General features: G+C 48.5%; 6 protein-coding genes across 6 annotated transcripts; all 6 read right to left on the bottom strand.

Moving 5' to 3' along the window:
• Positions 1-642: 642 nt before the first annotated feature.
• ARB_05876 (uncharacterized protein) lies at positions 643-1,592 on the bottom strand (the record flags this gene model as incomplete). Its single annotated transcript, XM_003015519.1, has 4 exons — positions 643-987; positions 1,050-1,241; positions 1,323-1,349; positions 1,461-1,592. 4 exons carry the CDS (start codon positions 1,590-1,592, stop codon positions 643-645), a joined length of 696 nt encoding a protein of 231 aa, XP_003015565.1.
• A 439-nt stretch (positions 1,593-2,031) lies between these two features.
• On the bottom strand, positions 2,032-3,565 carry ARB_05875 (uncharacterized protein; the record flags this gene model as incomplete). Its single annotated transcript, XM_003015518.1, has 3 exons — positions 2,032-2,541; positions 2,602-2,684; positions 2,791-3,565. 3 exons carry the CDS (start codon positions 3,563-3,565, stop codon positions 2,032-2,034), a joined length of 1,368 nt encoding a protein of 455 aa, XP_003015564.1.
• A 158-nt stretch (positions 3,566-3,723) lies between these two features.
• On the bottom strand, positions 3,724-3,906 carry ARB_05874 (uncharacterized protein; the record flags this gene model as incomplete). The annotated part of the gene is made up of 1 exon (XM_003015517.1): positions 3,724-3,906. One exon carries the CDS (start codon positions 3,904-3,906, stop codon positions 3,724-3,726), a length of 183 nt encoding a protein of 60 aa, XP_003015563.1.
• Positions 3,907-4,503: 597 nt separating this feature from the next.
• ARB_05873 (uncharacterized protein) lies at positions 4,504-5,401 on the bottom strand (the record flags this gene model as incomplete). The annotated part of the gene is made up of 2 exons (XM_003015516.1): positions 4,504-4,881; positions 4,955-5,401. 2 exons carry the CDS (start codon positions 5,399-5,401, stop codon positions 4,504-4,506), a joined length of 825 nt encoding a protein of 274 aa, XP_003015562.1.
• Positions 5,402-6,991: 1,590 nt separating this feature from the next.
• Positions 6,992-8,645, bottom strand: ARB_05872 (uncharacterized protein; the record flags this gene model as incomplete). The annotated part of the gene is made up of 2 exons (XM_003015515.1): positions 6,992-8,188; positions 8,253-8,645. The coding sequence occupies 2 exons, from the start codon at positions 8,643-8,645 to the stop codon at positions 6,992-6,994; spliced, it is 1,590 nt and encodes a 529-aa protein (XP_003015561.1).
• Positions 8,646-8,870: 225 nt separating this feature from the next.
• ARB_05871 (uncharacterized protein) lies at positions 8,871-10,020 on the bottom strand (the record flags this gene model as incomplete). The annotated part of the gene is made up of 3 exons (XM_003015514.1): positions 8,871-8,920; positions 9,003-9,758; positions 9,873-10,020. 3 exons carry the CDS (start codon positions 10,018-10,020, stop codon positions 8,871-8,873), a joined length of 954 nt encoding a protein of 317 aa, XP_003015560.1.
• Positions 10,021-13,309: the final 3,289 nt, after the last annotated feature.

Below are 13,309 nucleotides of genomic sequence, written 5' to 3'. Positions count from 1 at the left end.
ATTACGTCGCTGTTTTTACGGACAGGCAAGGCGCTTTTGCAAGGAGGCAGGCAACTTTTGATAGAGGAATTCATTTGGTTATACTTGGGATAGCAGATGATGTCCTAGCTGTTTACACTTGCTCGTTTCCGAGGTCACGGAGTAACAGAAGGAAAGGGGACAGGAAGAGTAAAGATGATAGCAGGAAGGCGTAACAAATTACAAATGTGAATAGCAGTGAAGCCAATATTAACACCAGGGCAGAGCATGTCAGTGGAAAAGGTAACAGATATTAAACCGTAGATAGCAGGAGGAAACACGCGCCGCAAGTTGATATCTAATGAAGTATAAGAGAGAGGCGGAGGGATAGAGAGGAAAACCCATCAAGAGCAGTGTATAAGGTAGGTGGACGAATGAATACTGAGAAACTGTTCCAAGATGCTGTCGGTTCGATGTCTCAAGGGCCTGGAGACGGGGGGGTATGTGAAAAGGCTCCAATGAAACCGTATTAGATAGTACCGCGCTGTTGTGCCTGGGAGGTACGCCAGGTTTCTCTCGTCACTCGTTTCCACTTCTTCATTACCCATGTACATTCCAAAAGCAGCCATCATGAAGAAAAGAAAAAAAAAGAAGGAGATAAAGGGTAGAGGTCATCTAATACACTCAGCAGCTGCAAGCTCCTCCTTGTGTGTTCGCCGACTCTGGACGTAAATCAACACCCGGTCTTGGGTTTGCTCGCAGATTCCGTGGGCCGGCCTGGTCAAGCGGTAGTTTCTTCGCAATAGCAGTGAATAGCTCCCGTACATTTGTTGACGTCTTGGCAGATGTTTCAAAGAACAGCAAACCGGCCTCTTTGGCATAAGCAGCTGCATCTGCGGTTTCAATGGCGCGCTTGTCAGGGCTTTCGTTGACGAGATCGAGTTTGTTTCCAGCAAGCGCAATGATGATATTCTCGTTCGCTTGTCTTTGCAGCTCCTTTACCCACGACTTGGCCTTGTCAAGGGACGCCTATGCATGGCGTCAGTTCTGCTAATCTCCGAGTAGTAGCATGAAAAGAGGACGATCCTTACCGCCTGGGTTATATCATAAACGACGACGGCACAGTTGGCATTTCGGTAGTACATGGGCGCGAGCGACTTATATCTTTCCTGGCCAGCGGTATCCCATATTTCGAACTTTACTGTGGTAGTCTCGTCGAGTGATATGGTCTGTGTAAGAAATGCGGCGCCGATGGTAGACTCTCGGTAGTCATCGAATTGATCCTAACGCAGAGTGGACCAGGCGTCAGTACACCGCCAACAAGGCAGAAATATTAATTATTATATACAAAGATTTTTACTCACTTTGACGAATCGCAAAACCAGGGAGCTCTATACCAGAGAGGCTCGTCAGTAATCTTATCAGAGAAGGCTGCATAATTATGGATCAAGGGGCCAGGAAGTTCACCTTTCCGACAGCCGACTCTCCTACATGCACCATACAGTGGTTAGCATGAAACCTTCATTTTTAAACCGAACGTCCGCTATATTGAAGCGGGATACCTTACCAAGAAGGACAAGCTTGAACTGGGCGAACCTAGCACTGGTCCGGCCTCCTGGAGCTCTTGCAGCCATGGTTGTTGTGTAAGAGCTGGACACCTTGGGCGTAGAGGGGGCAGATCTGAGGTCCGGGCGAGTCGTAGATACGGTAGGCAAGACGAGCAGACGGTGCGAGGGGGCAAGGGGCTGCTAGGCCGGAGGGCAGTCTGTATATCTGTGGGCAAAGGGCGTCTCTGGCGGTGCTCCTAAGCAGGCAGATGACAGTCGAGACGATGACGCTGATGCTGGCTGATGCTTGCTTGTTGCTTTGCTCTGCTTGTCGTTTCTTTGGCTCCTCTGGACGCCGTCGTCAGATGACGGAGGCTGCTTACGTTATGGCATGTCACGTGGATGATGACATCAGCCACGCCAACATCGCAGAAGAAGAACATTCAATGAACAATCAATGCAGGATTCATTCATTCGATACTGACTAGATAACAAAGTATTATATACGCAGGCTGTTCTGGCATGTTCAGCCGGTCGAAGGCTCTTCCCTCTCTGCAATTCTCGCCTTCTCTCTGGCCAAAAAGAGCGCTTGTTCCCTCCGGCTCGTCGGTACATCCACGAAGAAGAAAAGGAACACAAAGCTTGCCAGACTAAGAGCAAACAGAAAGTAGAACGGAGTCGAATTGTTCCCTGATGGCGAAGCATCTATGATGGCGCTGGATACCAGCGGGCCGATGAAAGAAGACGTCTTACCAATGATGCTGAACAGGCTGAAGAAGAGGAACTCCTTGCCCCGAGGAGTCACTTCCGATATCATGATCTGGCTGTAGCTGTACCAGGGACACACAAAAAGGCCATAGAATGCTTGGTAGGCCCAGACCTCCCAGGTGTTGTGGAATCCAAAGCGAGAGGTCCAGATGCCGACCATCCCCCAGCCGTCAAGGAGAATGATGGCGACTGCGATAACGTTGAACATAGTCTTGGGCTGTAAGCTGAAGCGCTGCTGTATGGCCCAGAAGGCATAGATTCCGATGGCCTGTGGAATTGTCCATGAAGGTCAGATGGGATTATGACTAGGTAGCATGGGCTGGCTTACCTGAGAAACGATGCCAACTATAAGAAGGTATGTTAACTGGAGCGTGTTATATGCAACGATACTGTTTTGAAGCGTTGCAATCACTGTAACGGTGGTGTTGAGAGAGTCTCCGAGCAAGAAGTACCCTTGGCTCGATGGTTAGCATGCTTAACTACCTAGCCAGACAAACAAGGTAATGCGATGACTTACCGATAAGGTAGAATAAGCTCTGCCTTAGAGACCATATCTCAGTCGCCGCACGATATAGCTGACCTAAACCAGCCAGAACGATGTTCTTTCCATTCAGATCTTGTCCGGGCCGTCTCTTCTCCAAGATGAACCAGGGTATCGACAAGAGCAACCAAACAGCTGTTGCAAACGCAATAAGAACACTCAATCCCTTGTTATTATTGGCCTCGCTGGCATTGACGTCCAATGCAAACATAATGCCTACAATGATGGCTAGTATAAACACCTCGCCAACAGACTGGACATAAAAGGCTACATTTGACAACTGGCTTCGCTTCATCGAGTCGACGGTATCAAAATCATCCTTGGTGATGAGGCCAGCACGATATTCATCTGCCTTTTGTCGAATTTCGGCTGTATTTCTTGCAAGGCCGGGAAAGGCCGCTGTCCAAAAGGTCAGGCAAGTCTGGTAGGCGATAAGACCTACAATGTAAAGGCCAGATGCAATGTGCCATTTTTCAGAAGTGTGGACGTCTATCCACCCAAAGCCAACTGCATATGCGATGATAGACAACGCAATGAGTATATTTGGCCTCCAGGTGCCAAAATCAGCAAAGCTACCGATGCAAAGAAAGACAAGCACCTGTATAGCAAAGGATATTCCATTGCTCAACAGTACAATGCTGTTTATTGTTCGTCTGGAGCCTGCAAATACCAGCGTTCCCCCGGGACCTGCAGCTTGAGAAAGCAGGTTTTGAAATGCAGTGGGAGCAAAGTCTAGATATTTATGAAGCATGTTTCAGATGAGAATGAATGTTCCTAAAAAAAATAAATAATTTTGATGCAGAAACCCACTGAAGAGTGTGAGTCCGTTATTCCCCACGTAGTAGCTGCAGAATGTGTCAGTATATCAATGTTGAAGACGGAGCAGCCATAGAGCCATTCATCTTCTTTTCATGGCACGGGAGAGGAAACACACGCATAATATGCCCAAATCTCCCATTTAGAGGTCTGGAATTTCTCATCCAGCGTCTCGGTGGTAGGTCCGTCTGGTATCTCGGCGTCTCTTGTATCAACGCTGGCTTTGGTTGCCGCATCCTCACCCGTCAGATCCTGCTCAGCACGTTCGGCAGCCATCGTATCTGTTTATGTCCGAGGCTGAAGCACCTGGATGTGCCGAGAAGGATTGATGCAGGTCTTTCCATCCTCTTAAAGACATCCTGTCTGCCCGGTGATCAGCCGCCGTAACTAACTACTGGGCTGTTCCTTGTTAGTGCCACAGTTAGGGTTGGAGAGAGTAACATCGGGCGGGTTGCTTGAATTTAATAGGTGCCCATCCTCGGTATCAGCGGACAGTATGTGTCTTTTTTATAAGAATAAAAACGGGAAAGGCAAGGAGAGCAAACAACTTGATAGAGTTATAAGATTAACAGCCTATATTCTACCGTGGGTAATGGAAATCTTGTCCTTTGTTTAGTATAAGTGGTTGCCGTGGATCTAATATGCCGTACTTAAAAGTTAAAGATAACTATATGCTGGCACTATTTAGATCTCAACTAACTTACCAGTAGTTAACTTGTTCAATGAGCTGTCGGAATATAAGCAAAGTGTCACATAGACATCGTGATTCATTGGCTAAGATCAAGAATAGCTATATACTATATCCCAACGAACGACATAGCCCCGAAACAGCCACATCATCTAGAATAGGCGCAATTAAGCCCTCCATCTACTTTACTTCAGGAACTTCGAAGCCATGTTCAATAAGTTAGAAGCTCCATCGCCCTGCTGCTGGTTCTGTTGCTGCTGTTGCTGCTGATGCTGCTGCTGGCCACCACCGCCTCCCAAAGCACCGGCAATAGCAGCTAATCCGCTTGGCTGTTGCTGCTGCTGCTGCTGCTGGCCTCCACCAGTCAAAGCACCAGCAAGGGCAGCAAGTCCACCCTGCTGCTGTTGACCACCGCCTCCTCCCAAAGCACTAGAAATAAGAGCGAGGCCACCGAGACCGCCTAGTCCACCTGCTCCAGTGCTTCCACCACCCATCTGGCCCTTGATGTACATCTTAAGAGCATACTCAGCAGCCATGTTGACGGCAGTCTGCTTGTCAGTGTTCTAGATTCGTTGTCAGTAACTAGTTAACTACCACCGATATAATGAAGCAGCTGGCGGCATATCAAGGACTCACCACACGGCCCTGCTGGTTCTTCTGCTCCCACATCTGGCCAGCCTGTGCCATTGCCATACCAACAAGTTTGTTCTGGTCACCACCGCCCTGGCTCTGGTTCTGGTTTCCACTGCTGCTCATGAACATCTTAAGAGCCTGCATGGCCGCTCCGGAGCCCAAAGACTCAGCACCGTGCTTCTCATCTCGGTCGTCTTTGTCTCCGTAAAGCATCTGGTGGGATTGCACCACCTTCTGCTCGTCGATGTCCTCGCGGCCCACCTTGTCCTTCTTATTATTCAGGAAGCTCAAGGCCTTGCTGAAGAGGGAGTCATCGTCGTCTTCCTTGTCTTCACGTCCATGTTTCTCGTATCTGGCCTGTCTGATGGCCTGCTCTTGGTCCAGGTGGAGGTTGTTTCCGTCGTAGTAGCCTGCGGCTTCACCACGGTGCTGCTGGTCGTTGAAGGACATGGTAGCTAGGTGTGTTCGTGAAGGTAAATAGAGGGGTCCGATCTATGAAACGCAGAGGCGAGAGGCTTGCTGGTCAGCTAACTAGTCAACTAACGAATTGGCCGGTTGACAAGTCGATTGATAGGCAGGATGGAGGATGGGGACTGACTGACTGGATGGCTTGCTGGCTGTTGCTCTGTCTTCCCCCCCGGGGCCCTCTTATATAGTTAGATAACGAGCTGTTTGCTTGCGGGTGGCGAGATGGGCTGCTGGAGGGGCAACAAACCTCCCGCCTGCTAAGCCCCCTAACTCCTCCTCCTCCCCACCACCGCCACAGGTCGATACACTATGAACAACTAACAGTCACTGCGGGCAGCATGGACAGGGGCCTGCAGAGAGAGGAGGGGGGGACGGGCGGAAAGCAGCCAATGCGGCCTCCATGGCCAAGTCGACATCGGGTGCAGCAAATCTGATGGATCGCATGAAAAAGAAACGGGCAGGCAGGCAGCAGCAAGATGAGACACAGAAGAACACCGTCGAAGAGAAGAACACGTAGATTTGGTTGATTTGATAGGTACCTATCTGAAAGCTAGCTAAGGAGGTTTCTTGAATTAGTTAATTCTCCGTTTCTTTCTTTTTTTTCCCCTCCTGTGTAGGTCCGTTGAATGTGTATATTATTTTTGCAACGTTGCTCCTCCCAATAAATATGCAGCGCCCAGAATACAAGCCCGTGTCCGTTTCCATTTCCGTTTCTCCGAGTCCGATAAATTGAACGATTGGAAAGCAAGATATAATCATAAAGCGTGAAGCATTAGAAAAGAAAGAAGGGAAGGTTGGGGTAAGGGGATGGAAAAGAATTGCAAAAGAAAAAGTATGTATACTGCCGTCTTGAGTATATCCCATGCATGATGCGCCCCCCGGATAAAACATGCGCCCCTTTGGAAACGATAAAGAAAAGAAAAGAACGAAAAGCAATGTGTTGAGGTGGATGCTGCGAAGCTCAAGGAGAGCTGCCGAAGCATGGAGATCACTTGAAGCCGCCGTAAGAGAAGGAAATCTAAAAGCACAGTTGCAGTAAGTCATTTTTGGCAAAGCAGCCGTTTTTTTTTTCTTTTTTTGTTCTTTTTTGCTTGCTTTCTTTTCTTTTCTTTTTTTTTTTTTCCTTGGGTGTCATTTTTCTGGGAGTCGGGAAGATGAAAGAGCTTGTTCTGGGGAGAGGTAAGGTAACAAAAGAAAGAGAAAAAAAAAAAAAATAAGGTGCGAGGTATCGTGAATTCGTAGTGATGAGCCCATTGTATGGGTCATTGCGAGTCGTTACTGGTCGTTGAAAAGCGTGAAAAAGGGATATCGTATCGCTCGTCGAGAAAAGACACGCCGCGCACGAAAGCAGGAAAAAATTGGTTTCGTAGGGTAACTCGACTCCAAAGAACACCAACTTGGAATGCAAGAAGGATATTATCGATGGAAAAAGTCATGGGGAAGGTTGGGATCAATCCGATCATAGATGGTTCTTTTTTCAAATCATGCCAAAAGGCGAGAAGCCAAAGAGCATAGTACGCCAAAGAAGCCAGGCCAAATGATGGCGGGATAAGAAGAGAGTATTTCCAGGTTTTATCCCAAATAAATATTGAATCTTGAGAACTCAGCATCGCTCATGAGTCTCAAGTATCGGATCCTACGCTCGCTAGCACTCAAGACGCAGCGTGGATCATCGTCCAATTCGGCTTCAGGGAGCCATTCATTAGGCAGGTCTGGATAGTAGACATCACCACGGGCTTCGATCTTGGCGCGTCTAGTATGGCCAATGCCGAATTCCTGGCCCCATTGAATGCGGTCGAACTCCATGAGACCTCCGAAGCGAGAATCCATGTTGGAGAGCCAAATGCGGCCGCCGTCAGGGGTGAAGTCTGCTCCTCCAATTTCACCAAAGAACTCGTGAACTTGACGGGTCTGGTAGTTTTGAGCGTTAACGATGACGAAGCGGTCTGCAGGCTCACACATGAGCAGAGTTCGCGGGCCACCGCCAACAGGGGAGAAACGGAGGGAACGGTAGCCTGCAACGTCCGAGTCAAGAGTCTGGAGGATTCTCCACATACGGGCATCCCAGATGTTGACAGTCTTGTCCTGGTTGCTGGTGGCTATATGCAGCATATCGGGGGACCAGGCGCATGCAAATCCATAGTCACGATGGCCGGCAAGAGGCTGAACGGGTTTTCCGGTCTCACTGTCAACAACCCAGGAATCAGCAGAATCGCCAACAATTACACGAAGACGACCATCTGGAGAGGTATCCGTGCAGTTGATAGCGCGAGCAAAGCGGTGGGTTGCAATGAACTTGTTTGTCTCGCAGTCGAGAATGCGGATGGAGTTATCGTTAGAGGCAATGATGGCCTGTGGAGTGTGGCTGGTGCGATGCTGAACAATGTCAATGTGGTTGGTTATGCCGTTGAGATGCTTCGTAATACGACCTTCAACCTTGTCGTAGCCGTGGATTTCACCCTTGTAAGAGTATTCACCACTGAAACCACCGACAACAGTCACACCATGTTTGGCCTTCATGGTAGATATTTTCAGAGGCTCAGCCACAGGGTTAGAAGAAACCGACTCGGTAAGCTCAAGGATAGTGTCTTGCACATCGTAGAACGGAGTGACAGAGTAGACCTTGTTACGATAGACATATTGCACAACGTTGGATGCTCTCACAGACATGAGGTTGCGGAGCTGAAAATGAGCCATTGTGGCTTTGAACTTGGTATACATGTTCTTGGCTTTGAAATAATTCTCAGTGTTGCGCGGAGTGATGGCATACTAGAAAAGATAGTGTTGAGTTAGAAACCTGATAGATATAAGGGTTGAGAAGGAGTAGACATACACCATGGGGCTGAAATCGTAAATTATGGTAAGAAGTATACCACTGGTCCCGTAAGCTACGAGCAGCAGCTCTGTCCACGTTCAACTTCGAAGACCATGGAATGTTTTGGATATCAAAATAGCGTCCTTTGTGATCATCCGGACGGGAGATCTTGGTTGGTCTCTGCCAGTTTTGCACGTTCATAGCCTCAGAAGCAATTGGGGGATACGGATGCTTGATACCAAGTCGATCCTGAGACATACGAGCGCGAAGGTACCATTGGCGGATGAATTGCTCAACGGTCAAGTTGCGTTCGAATGCTGGCGAGTGGCGCTTGTTAGTATACTCATCAGGAACAATGTGGTTTGGAGGCAAAATGCTCTGAGAATAGACTCTAAACGTATAGGGAACCATGGTGAAAGGAATGCAGGTAGGAATGGAGAAAGATAAGGATGGGGTTGTGTAGATTCCTCTGGTATCAAGGGTGAAGAATGTTTGTCAGGCCCATGTTCAGGCCCTGACTCCTGGTGATGTTGACAGAAGAGATGTTTTGCTCATAAGGGGGGAGGTGCGCCTTTTATAAACAAAGAAGCAAAAGCAAGACGCGTCGCCGCACCATGCTTAGCAGAACAGAGAGCTTCACACTGGCCAGACAGCAGCCAGGTTGCATGCAAATACTTGGTTAAGTACTATGGGTGTTCATGGGGTGTTTGCAAAACCCCCCTAATACGATAAAATAATAGGGGGAAAAAAGAAAAAAAAAATACATACTCTCGGTGTGCATAGATATGTCTGCCATATCAGAGTCAACCCCGGATGGATCGAAATAGTGATCTCCAGGATCTGGTAAGGCAAATTGGAGAAGCTCTATTGGAGGGAACTCAGCCTGCTCAACTGGCGGGGTAATAGGACCGATAGCGGTATTATTAGGGTTGTTGCTGATATCATTGTTTGTGCTTAGTTGTTCTTGCTGAGTGGATGGTAAAGAAGAGACATTGCCACATATACTCTCGGTGTCGCGGCACGAGTCTTCATCGTCAGAGGGATAAAACCCCTCGGTGGCATCGTTGCTATCCTTTTCGGAGTTGGTAGAGATGGACCCAGGGCCCGTGCCCACTCTGTCGTGTGGAAGCCTATCAAGCTCGAAACCAGAAAGCTCGGTGATTTCAATCAAGCTACCATTACCATCTGGAGGTTCCATCCACTGGTCCTCTTGCCAGCCGTCATCGGTGTCGTCATTGGCCGATTCAGGCACGAAAGGCGCCGGGTGGTCGAGGAGCTCCTCGACGTCCTCTTGCTCGTCCATGTCGCGATCGTGGTAAAAGCTATGTCCGTTAGAGTAGAGGGTCAGATGAGCCGAAATACCGATTAATGGGTAAGGATCGGGTATGTGAGCCAGGGAGCCAGTGATTTCCGGCACGTCCTCACTTATATGTTCCTCTTCTGGGTAAGGTGAGGAGGTCAGAGGAGTAGACAGAAGGCCACTTGTTGGTTGCGCGAATGGCCCAAAGAGAGATAGAGGAGAGTCTAAAATGAAAGTTAGATAGAGTATATATATAAATAAATAGGTATAAATATAGAGTAGCATGAAAAAGAAAGCAATATATATAAAAAAAAAGGAAAGAAAACAATATCACCTACCTTCACGGGTCTCGGCGGTGTGTGGAAGCTCTTCATTCATAACTAGGTCTTCTTGCTTGGTGATATCATCTACTGCTTCAGTAGCAGATAGGTATGGAACGCTCTGAGAGGAGGATGACCCGGCTGTTGTCTCAGTCTGATCAACCATATCTTCACTAGATTGTTCACAGGTAGAAGCACATCACTAGATCTCAGTCACCAGGTAGCTTGAATATGGAACTCGTCTAGAAAAGAAAAAGACCCGAAGACTTTGAAATCTGGACAATAGTTCATATACAAGCAACAAGGCCTCAGGGACCTTGGATAGGTAGATGATGAGTCTCTTTAAAAAGTCCTCGACTGGATCCAGCACTAGAAAAAGCGACGAATTATACATCAGAAGAAAAAAACCGAAGTCAAGAGGAGCCAGCACATACCTTTGGAGCCAAAAAAAAGGGCACGGCGTAAGGGAGCTGTATTCTTTTGTTGCTGCTTCTTGCTCTTCCTTGAAGATTTGGCCACCACAAGATGGATGGCTTAGAATAGGAGCAAAAGGAATATGTTGATCAAGAAGAGGAAAAGAAGAGAAAAAGAAAAGGGAGTTAGATGGAAGAAGAAAAGAAAAAATGAAGGAGAAGAAGAAGCAAAAAAGATGTTGTTACACAGGCGATTAAGCCAGAAGATGGAGGGGCCAAGAAAACAGGGCCAAGTATGTGTGTTGCTCCAAAGGGGGTGGGAAGTAAGGTGAGGAAGCGAGAAGTGAGGCAGGCTTGTTCAGGCCATTCACTACCAGCAGCGCAGGAGGGAGTGAATAGCAGGGACAAGGAGGTAATAGGGGTGAATAGGGAATAAGGGGGGAGGAATAGCAAGATGGGTGAGACAAGAGAGCTATGCAAAGAGGCAGCCAATGCAGCGGTTTCGTTATTATGTTAGCTTAGCGCGCGCAGCGTCCAACAGTCAAGAAGATATCCTTCTGGGGAGTTGAGTTGTCCGTCTTATAGACAGTCCAACGAGAGCAGGTATCTTCTTCCCCGAGAGAAAAGGAAGAAGACGAGCCTGAGCAATTGACGGCTCCTTCGATGCAGTGGAGGAGCAGATGTTTTGATACGGGCAGCTGAAAACAAAGCCGGGGAAGAAGTGAGGACGGGGAGAGCCAGCAGGAGCCCCAAAGCCCGAGCCAGCGACTGCTCTCCTCCGGCCAAACAAACAGACAGACAGCCTCTCACCGCCGAGACGAGCCGAGTCTCGACGCCCCAGGTGAATCGCCGTCCGGTCTTTCGCAGTCCCCGCGCCCGCCGTCGTCGAGTCGTCGAGAGTCGCGCAGTCGAAGCAGCGTTGTTGTTGTCGATGTTTGTCTCGTCGCTCGACTTTCGACGTCCTCGAACTTAAGTTCCGCTTTCCGCCCCGCGCAAGGAAAGAAACGCCGAGATCCGAGGTCATGTGATGTCCCGTCCTTGCCCTAGCCGCTTTGGGACGATGCCGCCGGGCTTTTCGATATAAAAGTTTAGTTGGAGACTGCGTATAGACCGACCTACTGACACCCCTCCCCTGAGGCACCATGGCCGACACTTATACGCGCTGAGATGTCCCTGCGATGGGGTGTTTGTTGCCCTTGCGACATGGATGGTACATGCGCTAGCCCAGTCCCAGTCGAGGTGGCCATGGCCCGCACGGGAGGGAGTAAGGGGGGGACCCAGAAGGCTGCAGGGATGCAGCACCTTTTGACAGACACTGGACTTGCATGACGGGGCGCATGATGTGGGAGGGCAAAGAAGGCAAGGGTTGCACATCCTCGCTACCGCATGCCTGTCTTCCGTCCGTACATGTTAGTACTATACTTACGGCTAGCCACAGGTACGCAGCCTCTCTCTGTTCTCGCGGCACGGGAGCGGGAGAGCAGCGAATCATCCGGGGGAGATTGAGATGGCAAACAAACAGCCAATTAACCCTATTGATCCACCGGGCTCGTTAGTCACCGAGCCCAGAAGTGCCCCCCTTGTTCCCGCGCGCGCGCCGGAGGTGTCTGGTCGGTAGGTACGGAGATGCCTTACGGAGTGCATACATAAGTGTACGCTTAGGGTGACTCCATACGGATGCCTCCGCGCATGGCTACTTGCTTAAGCTATAGGCGAGATAACAACATCTCAGGTTCCGTTTGTTACACACAGACTGGAACGCACAGCAAGGTCGGAAAGATGAGGTTATGCTTTCCATTACCCCTGCATGTGTACCCGTCTACATACCTCTTACGGCTAACTCCGTCCATCCCCCCCTCCCCCCCAAAACGCCCATACAGCGACTCCATTATTAGGTATTATGATCATAAAGATGATGAGTGGCTGTTGTGGAAATTCCAGGTTCTTTCCATTCATCCCCCTGCATTACACTGCAGCGCTGCTCGGTGCCCAACACGGGAGCCCGACATTAATATTTTATTGCATTTTTTTTTTTTGGCTCGACTTAACTTGCTTAACATAACTGAAAATCCGCCTATCCATCCACGTAAGTATTAATGGATGACTTGAGTAATAATATCTATACTTTGAACCAGGACAAGGCCAGCCAGGTTGCCCACCGCTTGCATGCACGAACCAGGATTGTTTCATGCGTGATGTGCCAAACACGGAATCTGCAGGCTACGATCTTATACCCCCCCTGGCCGAGATGGTTGTCTGTGTACTGAGTTTGAGCCTGGATGAGGGTGAGTGTCAGGCTGGCCTAGACGGGTAGGCAGGCGTTCACGGAATAGGGATATGTAAACTAGAGAGTTCTTACGTACAGAGAGTACCTTACAGCAGTTCGCTCTCGGTCGTTTTGCGAGTAAAAGAGGGAAAGAAGTAAATATCATCTTGTATATCCGTGTTTATATAGCTATATCTACATACAGAGAGACAAACAAACGCAGAACAAACGGTATAAGTGCGCTCGACCCCAATGAAGTGTAAGCTGCCATGAAAAGAAAATAAAAGCAACAACTCGAGAAGCACCAATGACAAGCAGAGGAAAATCAGGGATATTACTAGTAAATACAGCTGAGTGTGGTGGTATATCAAATAATATCATGGCCAAACCGAGGTTGACGAATATAAATGGAACATGGCATAGAATAAAAAAAAAAACTATGCGAGGGCTTTCATGGGTCATCGCAGCGGAGAATAGAGGTAATAAGGGTATGGGGTAATAAATGGCCAGAAGGTAATAATCCGATAGATCCGGGTAAATTTGAGCGTTCAATCAATCAAGGGGAATGCGACAAAAGCAAGCAGTTAAATTTAAGCACGTAAGCGGACAGACAGAGAGACAGGATATAAATAAGAAAAGAAAAATATATAAAGAAATAACAAAAAAACATGTCCGATTACGTGCATTCATTGGTAGTCGGAGTACCCACCGTACACGGAATTATGAGCATAGTTGGAAAACGAGGAATTCGTGTGATGGTGACTGGCTGTATTTGC

The sequence above is a fragment of the Trichophyton benhamiae genome (assembly GCF_000151125.1).
Source record: "Trichophyton benhamiae CBS 112371 chromosome Unknown Abenha-G-c-322p01.r1, whole genome shotgun sequence".
NCBI classification, from domain to species: domain Eukaryota; kingdom Fungi; phylum Ascomycota; class Eurotiomycetes; order Onygenales; family Arthrodermataceae; genus Trichophyton; species Trichophyton benhamiae.
Note: the sequence above shows the minus strand (reverse complement) of the source record. Positions and strands in the feature narration are given on the sequence as shown.